The 13,645-nt window shown below is 37.7% G+C and overlaps 1 protein-coding gene across 4 annotated transcripts in view; it reads right to left on the bottom strand.

Annotated features, from left to right (window-relative positions):
• The window catches only part of ps (RNA-binding protein Nova-1-like protein passilla), a 107,830-nt gene that overhangs the window by 6,355 nt on the left and 87,830 nt on the right, over positions 1–13,645 (bottom strand). For 2 of the 4 annotated variants that reach the window (XM_076127163.1, XM_076127166.1), the window contains 4 exons: positions 9,653–9,822; positions 7,219–7,395; positions 6,262–6,460; positions 87–305 (listed from right to left, as the gene is read on the bottom strand). In XM_076127163.1, coding sequence (XP_075983278.1) covers positions 87–305; positions 6,262–6,460; positions 7,219–7,395; positions 9,653–9,822 — 765 coding nt within the window. The remainder of the gene's footprint in view (positions 1–86; positions 306–6,261; positions 6,461–7,218; positions 7,396–9,652; positions 9,823–13,645) is intronic. The other 2 variants (XM_076127165.1, XM_076127164.1) reach the window with 2 other exon arrangements.

Below are 13,645 nucleotides of genomic sequence, written 5' to 3'. Positions count from 1 at the left end.
TCAAAGTGCGAAGCGAGAATATAATATCACAAGACCGGCTAGCGTGCGGCGAGACCGTGCAGACGGTGAAAGGAGGAGCGACTCACCGAGGATGGCCCCGACGATGACCTCGGCGATCTCGACGTTCTTGGAGTCCTTGGCGCCGGCGTCGGCGGGCGTGGGGCTCTTGGACAGCGGCAGCAGCGAGGCGGAGGGGAAGCCGGCCACGCCGCCCACGCCGGCCCCCAGGCTGATGGGCGCCACGGCTGGGGGGCGAAGCGCCTCGAATGCAACCTCCGCGAAACGCTCTAACGAGCCGCCGCCGCCTGCGGACGCGTCACGCTATACGCCGCCGCGCGCCTGCGCCCCGCCGCGCCCCGGCCCGGCCCGGCCCGGCCCGGCCGGCTCGCGGCCCGGCCCGGCTCCGGCGCGGCCCCGGCCCGGCCCCGGCGGGCGCGGGCGCGGCGCAACACTTACATTAGAACGTTTCGCGCTGTTGCGGAGAGAGTTACGTGTTAGCGAGCGCCGCACAGCGCCGCCCGGACACGCGACACGAGCGCCTCTACCTCGCGCGACACCCAGCCCACTCGAGCCTAGCTACTCGCGAGATCCCTCGATCATTAACTTGATGTTACGTTGAACAAACCCCCTCGACTCGTTACCTACGCGTTGTGTACGTCCGCGTGTGTTCTACAGGTGTGCGTGTACAACAACTACCGATGGTGTCATGCACTAGGCGGTGAGTGTCGCGACACTAGTACTGACTGCTAGGTCTACAGCTAGGAGTGTAGGACTACGAGCTGAGTGCGCGTCACATGTACATGTACGTGCGCGTGTCGCCGGCGGCGCTGCGCCACGGACTGACAACCACATGGACTGGGGAGAGAACAACTACTCACTATAACTCAATTATATAAACTACAATCTTTGATTGAAAATAAACGCAAAGCATGATAATGTTATCCCCTACCTCTTTTAGTATAGTGGGATAGTCATGGGTTAAATTTAACAATTACTTTTCAATTTAGGCAACATTTTGTCACTTGTCAAAATTATAGCAAATCAATGTACCGTCGGGTACTACGGAATTTCGGAAGTTACAGTCCCTGGCCAAATTATTAGACGCACTATAACATTTTATATTAAATTTTAATTATCAGGTCATATTATACAGATCTATGGTTTTTGCCAGATATAATGTAATTTTTTTTATTATTCACCTATTTATCTCACTTTTCAACATAAATAAAACATCATACTATAGAAAAAAAAATATTTATTAGACATTGAAAATAAATGAAATGAATGTGACTAAATTTTAATATTTTGTTGGGCCACCTTTAGCCGCTATGAGAGCTTTTATTCTGCGTGGCATACTATTAATGCATGACTGTACCATCTCCTGCATTCGAGGATGATGATTCCACACATGTATGATCTTTTCTAAGACCTGAGTTTTGTTAATGATCACATCTTTAGCCACTTCTCTTTTCATGAGCTCCCACACCTTTTCAATTGGATTCATATCGGGGCTATTGCCCGGCCAGTCCAACAGAGGGATGTTTTGTTCTGCTAAATATGCTTTGACAGACCGAGCTGTGTGACAGGGAGCTCCGTCTTGCATAAAAGTGAAAGGTTCTCCATTTGGAAACCACTCTTTGAGCTGTGGAATCAATCGATTTTGTAAGACTTCTTTGTACTGATCCTGTCTCATCATGCTATTTACCACGTACAGACGTCCAGTACCCTTGCCACTGATGACTGACCAAATCATTACTTTTGTAGGATGCTTTACAGTCTGTTCGACCCAGTCAGGATAAAACTTTTCTCCACGACGACGCCGCACAAACTGAGCTTTGGTTTGTAAAATTTCAAATGTACTTTCATCACTAAAGCAGACCTGAAAACAATAGAAAAAAAATAACATAAACATCAAGAGTAGCACATACTCTTGCTTAATTTCATAGAGAATAATGAAAAGTACCACTTCTGATGAAATAATAACATCTTACCGATCTCCAGAAGTCAACATCTTTATCACACCACTGTTTGGCCCATTTCAGTCGCTTTGCCTTCATTGCAGCTGTTAACTTGGGTTTCCTGGCGGGGCGGCAGGCCTTAAAACCTAAATCATTCAATTTCCTTCTAACACTGCGCTCAGAAGTATTGACGCTTCTTAGAGTTGCGATGTTATTAGTTTCGTGGTGGCAAATCGGTTTTCCAGGCATATTTTCTTTAACCATCTTTCTGACCTTCGAGTGAAAATAGGCTTTCTGCTGCATCTCTTCTTTCGTTTCGGGCTCAATTCCTCCCCTGACTCAATTTTCTTCTTTATGCGACGTACACTAGCTTCAGAAATCTTCAGTCTTCGTGATATTTCTCGGTTTGAGAATATGTTAGCATTCACGAAGGCCTTTACTTCAGCTCTTTTACGTGGTGAAAGATCGCCTTTTTTACCCATGTTGAAAATGCTCTTATCGATTATTTAACTGTACACCGAAATAAACAAATAACTGCATAGCATAAAACTACGAAACAAATAACACAGCGCATAAAGTCACAAAAATATATCCGCAACTCAAAAACGCGCGCAAACGCGCCTAGAACAGGTTTGGATTTACTTACGTTCGTTTTTCTAAAGTTTAACATAGTATAGCCATACCTTAAAATAAATACAAATACGAAGTATAAAACAAATCTCTTTAATAAACTAACTATTTTATTTATGTGAAAATACAAAATTACTACATAAAAACTAGTATAAAATACTAATCATTCAAAAAACTACAGTGCGTCTAATAATTTGGCCAGGGGCGGTAGTTCAGTCAATCTCTTAAGAAACTAAAACTAACCTATTTCATATTCAAAGTATTGTTCTCCTGAGTTCAACGTTCACCCAAGAAAACGAAATCCAAGGCTTTTCACGAAGCATTAATTACTTAACTATCCAAATCTAATAACAATTGAGGCGAAGGTATCAACCATGCCTCAAAGATTGGCTTATAATAATAATTTTGCAACTTCATTTTTACTAACAATTATACTAATTGTTTATTATACTAGTCAACGAATTAAGTGCTTAGCTGCAACTATCTAACAATTTAAAACACTATATTTTCATGGAATTCCTTATTTTATACTTTTTTCAGTCTTTCCGAGATCATTTTAATTTTTATTTAACTTTTGCGTTCATCTATAATCTTAAAGTTGTCTTTTCAAGTAAAATTTTGTACTAAATATAAAAATGTTAAGGTTGTTCTCTCCATGAGTTGTGCTATGGCTCGGACTAGGAATGTGAATCTATTGAATATGCTCATAATATACATTCATTATTATTGTTATTGAAGACAATTAGATGAGAGTTGTAGGACTTCAGTATGCCTTAGGTAATTTATTGGCGCGTGTTCAAAAAACTTCTTCTTTGAAGAATTGTGCGTCGTTTTTGGTTACTTATTTGCTGCATAAATTATTGCTAATGAAATAATTGTAAATCTTTAATCACGTTTTGTCGAGGGACAAGGTCCCCAATCCTCGCGTAGTGTCGTTGTCTCGAGGTGGACCTTAAGTTCATTTCGGGATGAGACCCTTGCCCAGCAGTGGGACATAAATAAATATATTTGGAATTACATTTATAACAATAAAGGCTTTGTCACGTTCCGAAGATATTTCGTTATTTTATTGTAACATTTATCAAATTGATAGAAAGGCTTACTGAAGACTAATATATTTAAAAAATATTCAAATCTTTTAATTTTACGTTATAAGCAACTTCAAAAGAAAATATCAATTCTACACATACCGTAGAATATTAAGTTCCGTCCATAGCACAAGAGTTGTTATGTATTGCCGACAGATGGAGTGAGAAGCGCAGAGGAAATTTGGAAAAAAACTCGAGTGGTAAGTGACGGAATAAATTAATAAACAAAAAAATAAAATGTTAAAAACTTTTAAAGCCAATTGTGTTATTTTTGATCAGCAATACAACACATAATATAATAATATATAAAAAAATAATAAAAAAACAATATCTATATGCATGCAATTGTAGTACAATTAGGTTTACATAAAGTTTTGGATAGATAGGCCGAGTCTTATTTCTCTAGTATATAGGGAAGGCATTTTTGTACCCGCCCTTTCCCGTTTTTATTCGTACAAGTATTCTGACTACAAGTCAGTACGGTATGCTTATAAATAATGTACCCTCGGATGAAACAGGGTCTTAACATCGTAGGCACCTTCGTTTCAAAGCGTGTGTACGTCTAACGAAACATGTCTTAGCAGTTTGTATTCAGACAAAAAGAAAATAATGTTCACTCCATACATATGCATATTTTTTGTGTAAATATTCAAGAAAAGTTGATTGTTTAATAATAAATCACACAATTTGTTCACCACAGATACACCATGAGGACAATAGATGGCGTTGTTACCAAACTATAGCTATTACTAAAATAAAACCCGGCCGATACAAGAAAAGCGACAAGTTTTTAAATCACGGCAGCCAATCAGAAACCAGGAGGTAATGAGATAGAAAAGCAAAGTGAAATTTGGAATTTTGAAAGCGAGACGTGTGAATGTGTGCGGTCACCCATCCCTTGAAGGTCGGGGGTGTGTGACGCTTTACCGATACCATCCAACAACGTCATTTTGTTAATGTGCAACAGCACTGGACCGTTCCGAGTAACGTTGACAAACAATTGAATACAACAATAATAAAATTTTCATATTTTATACATCGTTATAATTTTTGAGGGTAGAATTATATTGAAATTGTAACATGGGTCATAGATTTTACATTTAATATTGCAATTTTGAAATAAACATGAAATAATTTTTCAATATACTTCTACCTAATATTAACTTATACAATAAAACAATATAATCATTATTTAATTAATAATTTTGTCTAGAACCATACGGATTATGTCCTTAATTTCTACAATCAATATGCCATTGTAAGGCAAAGTGATAAATTTCAACATATACAAATAATAATAATATAACAATCAGTATGATTCTCTACAATAAGAATTAGAATATAATAGATAAAATAGGTAACATAGTAATATTTTATATTTTTAAAGAACTCGCGAACGAGATATTGCTGTTGTGTCGCGGGGACTTTTACCAACATACAAACAACGGACACAAAGTACAACCAGACCCGAAACAACTACTTGCGGATCGCATAATAATTGTTCCGAGTGGGAATCGAACCCACGACTTCCTGACGCAATATGAATAAAATATAGGATCTTAAATTTTTTTTTTCCTTTATTGAAGAATAGTCTATGATAAGTAACTGAAGCCTTTTACTTCATAATTTTATGCAAAAATTACTTAGATTTAATTTGATTTACAAATACTTTCAAATTCATATCTTCTTGTGGATAGAATTCTTTGAATGCGGACGAAACCGCAGCCAAGAATTAGTCATTCAATATTTAAGGCTTTTTAATATGGTTATATTCTATGTTACCCACTTTATAAATAAATAAGTTACCATTTCAGTTCCACTATAATTGGGGTGTTTCAAATATAACAATAGTATTAATTAAACTACGTGGGTTCTGCTCTGTTACCATTCAATAAACTTACTTAAGGCAATATATTACTCTCACTAAGACACGAGCGTGTCGCATTATTGTCCCAACGTTGAGCTAACCGTTGCCCACACATCTAAAACTACCCACCAAATATTTTGGTAAAATTACTTGTAATTTAATTTTAAAACTTTTTATTTTTCTAAGGCTTATGCAATGACAGATTCACTGCGTCATACCTAGAGCTTAGGAAATAAAGCAGGTAAAAAGAACGCATTTCGGAAGGTTCAATTTACTTGTCCATTTGTTAGGCTTTAGGAGTTAAGTAAGTCATCTGTCAGTGCATAGATAGCCTTAGTATATAGCCAAATACTAAAACAACACTTAATTTAGTACTGAACTCATATATTTTATATGGCACTTAGTAAAAGCTAACTTTATACAGTCATTCTATCGCACATGAAAAAGAGATCGTTTGCGAGCAGTGTGTGTAAAGATCACTTATTCTGCACTCTTTGATTTGAACAGTTGTGTCTCAACGCGATAGATGAACTGTAGAAAGATATTTCATTACCATTTTCTATTTCTCGTGTAGTTTTAGCAACGCTGCTTGAAATGAAGTGATGTTTTAGTATTGGCTCGGTCTTTGGTAGTAAGTTTATTCAACAGTACTGCAGCTCGGAGAGGTTGGACAGGTTGGACAGGTTGGCGAGGTCGAGGTGCGAGGAGTAGTACGTACCGAGCGGCACCTGGCCGATGGGCCCGAACACGGCGGGCGGGTCCTGCGCCGGCAGCGGGAAGTAGGCGGCGCCCAGCGGCGCGGGCGGCAGCGCCTGCGGCAGCGCCAGGCCCAGCACGCCGTGCTTCACCAGCAGCGCCAGCGCCGCGCCGATCTCGCTGATGCCCGCCTCGCTGTAGCCCGCCTGCCGCAGCGCCACCTGAACCACAACACATCTTGAAAATCTAGCACTAGATGCTTTCTTTAAATTTTTTATTCGATTGTTTGAGAATATTACTAGGCTATATTGTAAAATTACATTTCCTACAATTACATCAAGTCTGTGCATTAAAATTTTAATCTCGATGATAATATTCTTTTTGTGGTTACATAATGCACCCTTGGAGTACTCCAAATAGTGTGATATAACATAATGTGTGTTCCTTGATATCTAGAATGTCAAACTGATTGTAAATTAAGCTTACCTCAAATTAACAACACCGATACCATTTAATAGATTCCTTGCGGCTTTTCTACAATAATAAATAGTAGTCAAATGAGTCGAAAGCCTCATTCAAAACTATTTATTTTAATTATTGAACAACATTAATTGCTAATAATCACTCTTATAGTTACTAAAAGTTAAAGCAAAACGTTGTGTTTTGTTTTGGTTTAAAATAAATATACTTTTCTTACTTTTTTAATACATAAGAAAATAAACAGCTTTGTAACATTTTTAAACCAGTATTTCTTTTTGAGACTAACATTTTTATACCCTCTTATACTAACGCAACTTTAAAACGGGGATCACAACTTTCACGACTGCTCCTATTCTACGATCAACATTTATTTAAATCAAACAATTTCTTTTTCCCTTCACAATTATTACTGACTTCGTTTTTATAAATTGTAGCACATTTTATATTGAAGACGCAAAGACTATTCTCAAAATATTTAAGATAAAGTAAGTGTGTTTACCTTGATGTGGTCGAGCGTGTGCTGCGTGATGGGCGCGGGCGGCTGCGAGCCGGGCGGCGCCAGGCTGAGCGACAGGCTGAGCGCGCCGAGCCCCGCGCCGCCCAGCCCCGCGCCCACGGCCGCGCCGTTCACCAGCACCGAGCCCACCGACCCCACGCCGCCGCCCAGACCGTGGCTCTGCAACACGCACGCCCACACTTGTTTAGCATTACATTTTCCTTAACTTATTTTTTATAGGATTGTTTTGGTTTTCATCTAGGCCGTTTACACTTTACTTCACTGTAGTGTATGTGGTGTTAGTGGGAAGGGTAGTTGACTGTCAGTCAAATTAGCTACTCTTTATCAAAAACGCATTTTAATATAGAAATCCGACATAGTGACGTCACTATTTCTTATTTTCTTTGGGATCTAATGAGTACCTAATATAATGTTTTAGTTTGTAATCATATGAAATTCAACATTATTGACGATTATAATCACATAGCTAGAGCACTTTGAATACGAGTACAAGTTTAATAATTTTTCGTTAATCTAGTCAACTACCCTATTGCTAAATACACAAATACAAGGGTTTTTGTAGTGTGTATTGTTTCTGTGTAGTATGGAAATAAATGTTTTGTTTTGTGACACTCTCATTTGATGATTGTAAAACTGGTGTTAGTTAGTTACTTTATATTCAGTATTGCTACTGAAAACATAAAATCATTCGTAGACGATGCATATTTTTTTTTACCTGTATATTTTCAATATTCTGCTAATGTATACAATTAAAAAAGAGATATAAAGACTTGTGACTATGTTTTAATTTGTAATTTATACACAGAAAGCGAAATAGCAACAATACAATTACTCAGTTTTGTTTTGTGTTATCAAAGAATTTGAATAGGTGTGTACCTAAAATATATTTTTTTGGTATCACCTCATACCAATATTTGTAGACATCTGTTATTTTAACACTAGTTAATGTAACAACAACAGGAAACTGTCAATTTGTGCGATTGGCAGTTACATTAATACAACGTAGGAAAACAGATTTTTGTACATAGGTCTTTACTTCTTCACTTGGAAAGTCTTATTCATTACATATTATTTCTCATTTTTATGCAAAGGTCTACAAGAAATGTGCGAAGCAGAAAAACGGGCGTGACAAAATTTCCACCAATAGGATTGCTTTAAAACAGTGCTGTTTACCTCGGCTGATTAAAACGGTAGAGTTTTTCATTATGTACTAACTCGCTCCTATGGGGTCGCGACAGAATCGAATTCTTTTGGTGTTGCAATATTTATCGGACAACAAAACTGATTTGACTCAATTGCACTCATTGCTACACATATTCGGTTTTGCCGCCTGGCTAGACCGATTCACGCCGAAATGAATATGTGTTTAGCAAGCCTTTGCCGTCTGCTATATCATATTGTTGTTACATTACATAGTGTTTAGGTTAGTATATATAGTGTATAGTATATTGTATACAGTGTAAGCAGTAGCAGTTAGCAATAGGCGTCAGTGTCGCGTGACGGCGGCGCCGCTGAAACACGCTCACGACTGCGCCCGCGCACCACACGGGACCGCGCGCACAGAATACACATACCCGTATACGCACTAGTCTTGTGTTATATCAATAAATAATATAATAATATAGTATGTAAGTGAGAAATTTAGACCTTTATTGTTATATTTGCTTACCTTTATTGAGAGTACAGTAGAATAATTTATGCAAGGGTAAAGATTTTTTTACCCATTACTGTCTCCTCCCGAAAGAGGGGTTAGTATTTAAAACCGCGCGAAGATTATTTTGGAATGTAAAGTTGTTTCTTAATTATGCCTTAGCTAATATTCAAGCTCTTACTATTTAAAAAAAAACTATTATTTTAATTGACAAGACAAAAAGTTGACACCTCCCACGCCAGTGGTCGCAGGTTCGAAACCGAGGCAACACACCAATGACTTTTCGAAGTTATGTGTATATTAGAAATAATTATCACATGCTCCAACGGTGAAGGAAAAACATCGTGAGGAAACCTTGCATGCCTAAAAATTTGTTTAATACATTTATTGAGGGCATGCAAAGTCCCCAACCCGCACTTGGCCAGCGTGGTGGACTTAAGGCCAAATCCCTCCCTCATTACGGGAGGAGACCCTTGCCCAGCAGTGGGACAGTAATGGGTTAAATTTATTTAATTATTCTACTAAAAGGCTTATAACCGCAACCATTGTACCAAATATTAGACTAATTTATACGCAAAATTTTCGAATTAGACCAGTTTGATTCATAAGAGTTTTGTATTAGACAATTTCGATTCACAAGCTTTTTGTATTAGACTTGTTCAATTCATAAGCATCACACAATAGACTAGTCCGATTCATAAGCGTTTAGTATTCTGTCCACGTGCATCCGCAAGCTAGTGATAACGAGCGTGTTCGAGCGGTCACCTCTTTCACCTCAGTGGTGGGGACGGCGTAGGGCGAGCCCGTGGGGTTGTAGTTCGCCACTGGGCCGGCCACGTCGGCGTACGACACGTTGGGACAAGAGCCTGATTGTGGGTCGTCCACCACTTTCTGCAGGATCATCAGGCAGGCTTTCTTGTTGTTCTCTTTCTCGCCTGAAACAAGAGTAATACAAACGTGAGATGGAGAATTAATATACAGGTTAATTAATACACTAGTGATTTCTTACTCACATATTCTCATAAGACAAAGACCGTAAAATATGGGAATCCATCGAGTTTAAGACACTAAAATCCTATGAAATGAATGCTAATGCTAATGTCCAACCTACATTTCCGTTCGTATTCATTCATAAAAAAGGATATAATTACGCCCAGAACCTTTTTATCACAGATTTTTACAATTTTACATACGTAAATGAGTGCATAATTTGGACCTTATCGAACCTATGGGCGTATACGTTAATATCTAACTAGTAATGCCGAGTTATATCACAAAGTTAATTTGCCGATGACATGCAATTTAGGCAACATTTTGATCTAGCGACACGTCCGATGCAAGCATCATCCACACAAGTGCGGTGCAGCCACCGGGCAGCCTGCCAACCATGTGTACGCTACTATGTCCGCTAAAACTGTACACATTTATTTCCAACTACATCATTATAAATTCATCTCGTGTCGACTATATTTTTAACTATAATTACTTGGGTTTATTATTATACTGATTAATTTGGGTGACAAAGATTTTTTTTTATTTTTACCTCTAGCTTATAAAATGTTTCAAAATAATAACAGTTAAGTTAACCTTTTGTCGTATTTAAATAAAATAAAGCGTAAGTATTTTTACAGCATTTCCATAAAATGTATTAGTTTAAATTTTAAGTTTCTATTACTATAAATAATGCCGAAAATACGAGATACGTAAAAACGAACCACATACATGAATTTGATGATTGACACAACAATGAATTTATCATCAAACAGTGCAACATTCTTAAGCAGAACTAAGACGGTAAACCATGCTAAAGAAGAGAATCACAGCTTACTCATCACTGTCAGATAAGCTATCCTCTGGTTAAAGTAACACCAAGTGTATTAAAGTAACCGTCACAATTCCATTTCATAATCATCCTAAAGTGGTGAAATCGGGCTTAAATATTTCCCATTAAACTCAGATTAGTCGTCAAAGACCGTCTATCAAAGAGCAATCGCCTCAGCCTCACAGCTTTGAATGTACAGCAACACGGAGCGTGTTTGTCAATGCATTGACAATCAATCACCGCGGCGACAGACGGACAGACCGACAGGCGGGCGATTTGGACTGATTGCGCACCAAAGGCAAGTAATTGTAGTACTGTGAATATACTGAATATTCACGGGTATTCCACGTGCTCGGGTATGTATTCGAATATGCTTATTGAGAATGGTATGCAGAATATCGGTTTTATGGACCAGTGGGTAAGCAAAGGCCTTTGAAATGATCGTAAGACTGTGAAAGAGGAATTATAATATAGGTGCAGTCAAACCACTTGAACAGTATCGCTACATCATGAAAAATGATTTTTAGGTTCGCTTGATGAATTGCAGAGCATGACGAGGGTTATTACGCTTCGATCGCTCACACACATCATTGGTAGAACAGTCAACCGAGAGTCCTCTACACTGTTCAGTTTGCTTTCTGAAACATCTACTTGTGCTCAAGTTGTTTGGCGACACATATACTTTTAGAGATTCGTTGTTTTGATGACTATTTTGGCAACTGTGCGCTTTTCAGCAAGTATAACGATATGGTAGCGTCAAAAAGCGACTGTACTATCACGATAGTGTATATGTACGCTAAAACTTTATTTAAAAAGGCCTGCAAATTTTTAAATACATAAGAAACATGAGAGCTATTACAATAAAGTTAATGTTCTTCTTGTGACATAAAATTGCTATCAAATTTAGGTTATATTCAAATAGCATCGCTGATCGCTGACATCAAACTATTGCTCCTGACTTACCTTACAACTAGAACAGTAATTTAACTACAAAGAGTCACAGTTATATCGATTTCTAACATTAAAATAGATTTACTCATAATATTTTTATTTATGGTTATAACGCATGCGAAATGCACTACTTTAACCCATAATTCTTTAGAAAAACTGAAGTTGAATCATGTTGGATTTCTTTAAATAGCTATATGTATTGATTTTTTACTTTACTACGTTCTATATAAATTCTTTCAAGCATTACGTATAATTCCATGAGTTTTGTGTTGCCTTGGGTTTAAACCCTCAACCACTTTGTCGTAGCCTACCACGCGGCTATCACTGCTTTATGAGATTTTTCTTTAATTTAGCCTTTTTGTGTGTTTTAGGAAGGCCCAAACGATGGCGGAATGACTTGGACGCTTCCTGGATGGATAGCTAGATAGAAGTTCAATGGAGAGGCCCTTTTCAGCAGTGGGACAAATTAGATTATTATTAAAACATATTTAACTCTTATCGAAGTTTTTAGATGCAGTACAAAGTACATAAAACAGTATAAATGTACATCTATTATAATCCGTAGTTCTAGAGCAATTTACACAGTAAGGTCGCAGTGGACAGTGGTCTCTGATCACTGGTCTGTAGTGTGTAGTGACAATGACTAACGATCTCAGAGCCGCGCTCATAAATATTGCAATCTATTCGCCATTGTTGTTGCAACGGTGACGTCACCGTTGTCTCATGCTGGGCTTTTTCCTTATATGGACGAGATTTTTTATATATTTTGTGGAAATATTATGTGAACATTCTCTGGAAAACTTCTTTTTTCCGGGTTGTTATTGATTACTGCTTAAATAATTATGCAACTGACTTTATTATGTTATTGAATTCGAAACGTTCTTCACTGTAACATATACCTACAAATGGATAAAACGACACTAAAGGTCAACACTAAAATCTATTCATATTAGTAAAATTGTTTGCAACAAATTACTTCCTAATATAATTTACTTAAGTTTAAGCATTATTTTGTACATGATCACAGAGCATTTACTGGGAATCGGAAAGTACATTTGACATTCATTCAAGCAACATTGTAAGAACCACACGGCTACTATTCTTTCAAATAAATCGACACAAATTTTATAACCAATGCTAATTTCGCTACAATTCCGTACTGCCATTATTAACCTCACTACAATCGTAACAATCTGACAACATACCAACAGCGTTATTAGTTCATAATGTATAGAAAATCACAGCTGACCGGGGCCCTATGGCCTCACCGCCCGTCGAGGCCGTCGGCCGAAGGGCACGGAACAAAAACCACGACACGCCCTTAACGACGTTTTCACACTTAGAAACAAATTGTTCGCAACTCAAACATCAACTTCGATTAAGGGTAAAGTTTAGGGCACTTTGAAAAGGTAAGGTATTTAGCTATCTTTGTTCTATTGAAAAGGTTTTTGGGAATTGAATTATAAGGGCAGAGTTTTGATGAAAGAATTTTAGTAAGATTATGGTTATGAATTTTGTGTCGGACTTCAAATAAAAAGACAGGAAAAAATACTGTTTATTGACTATTTGTACCTGTTTTAATATAAAAAGCAATTAAAAGGATTGTTTGATGTAAAGAAACTGCTTATAGCTTTAAGTTTTTAAAGCCAGTGGAAAATAATAATTACTATTTAGAAAATTATTTAAATGTTTTGCGCCTAATGAAATTTATTTGTTGTGAAAGATGTGCCGAAGAAATAAAATCCACATATAAATGTGCCATTTATCATATCCATTTTTTCCTGGCCTAGTTGTGTGATCCACTGATGGGCACAGGCCTCCCCCCTTTTTTATACAATAAACTCCAAAACAAATAACACGATAAAAAGTCTATAGTAAGACCAGAAGCACGTTTCAAGGTTTCGACCGATAGCACCGCTCTATCTACCTCCACGATCATGAATCATGAGTAATGAGACGATTTATAAACAGCCCCGAAACACTCA

Source organism: Anticarsia gemmatalis, chromosome 19 (assembly GCF_050436995.1).
Source record: "Anticarsia gemmatalis isolate Benzon Research Colony breed Stoneville strain chromosome 19, ilAntGemm2 primary, whole genome shotgun sequence".
NCBI lineage: Eukaryota > Metazoa > Arthropoda > Insecta > Lepidoptera > Erebidae > Anticarsia > Anticarsia gemmatalis.
The sequence above is the reverse complement of the archived record's forward strand: the minus strand, read 5'-3'. Positions and strand labels throughout refer to the sequence as shown.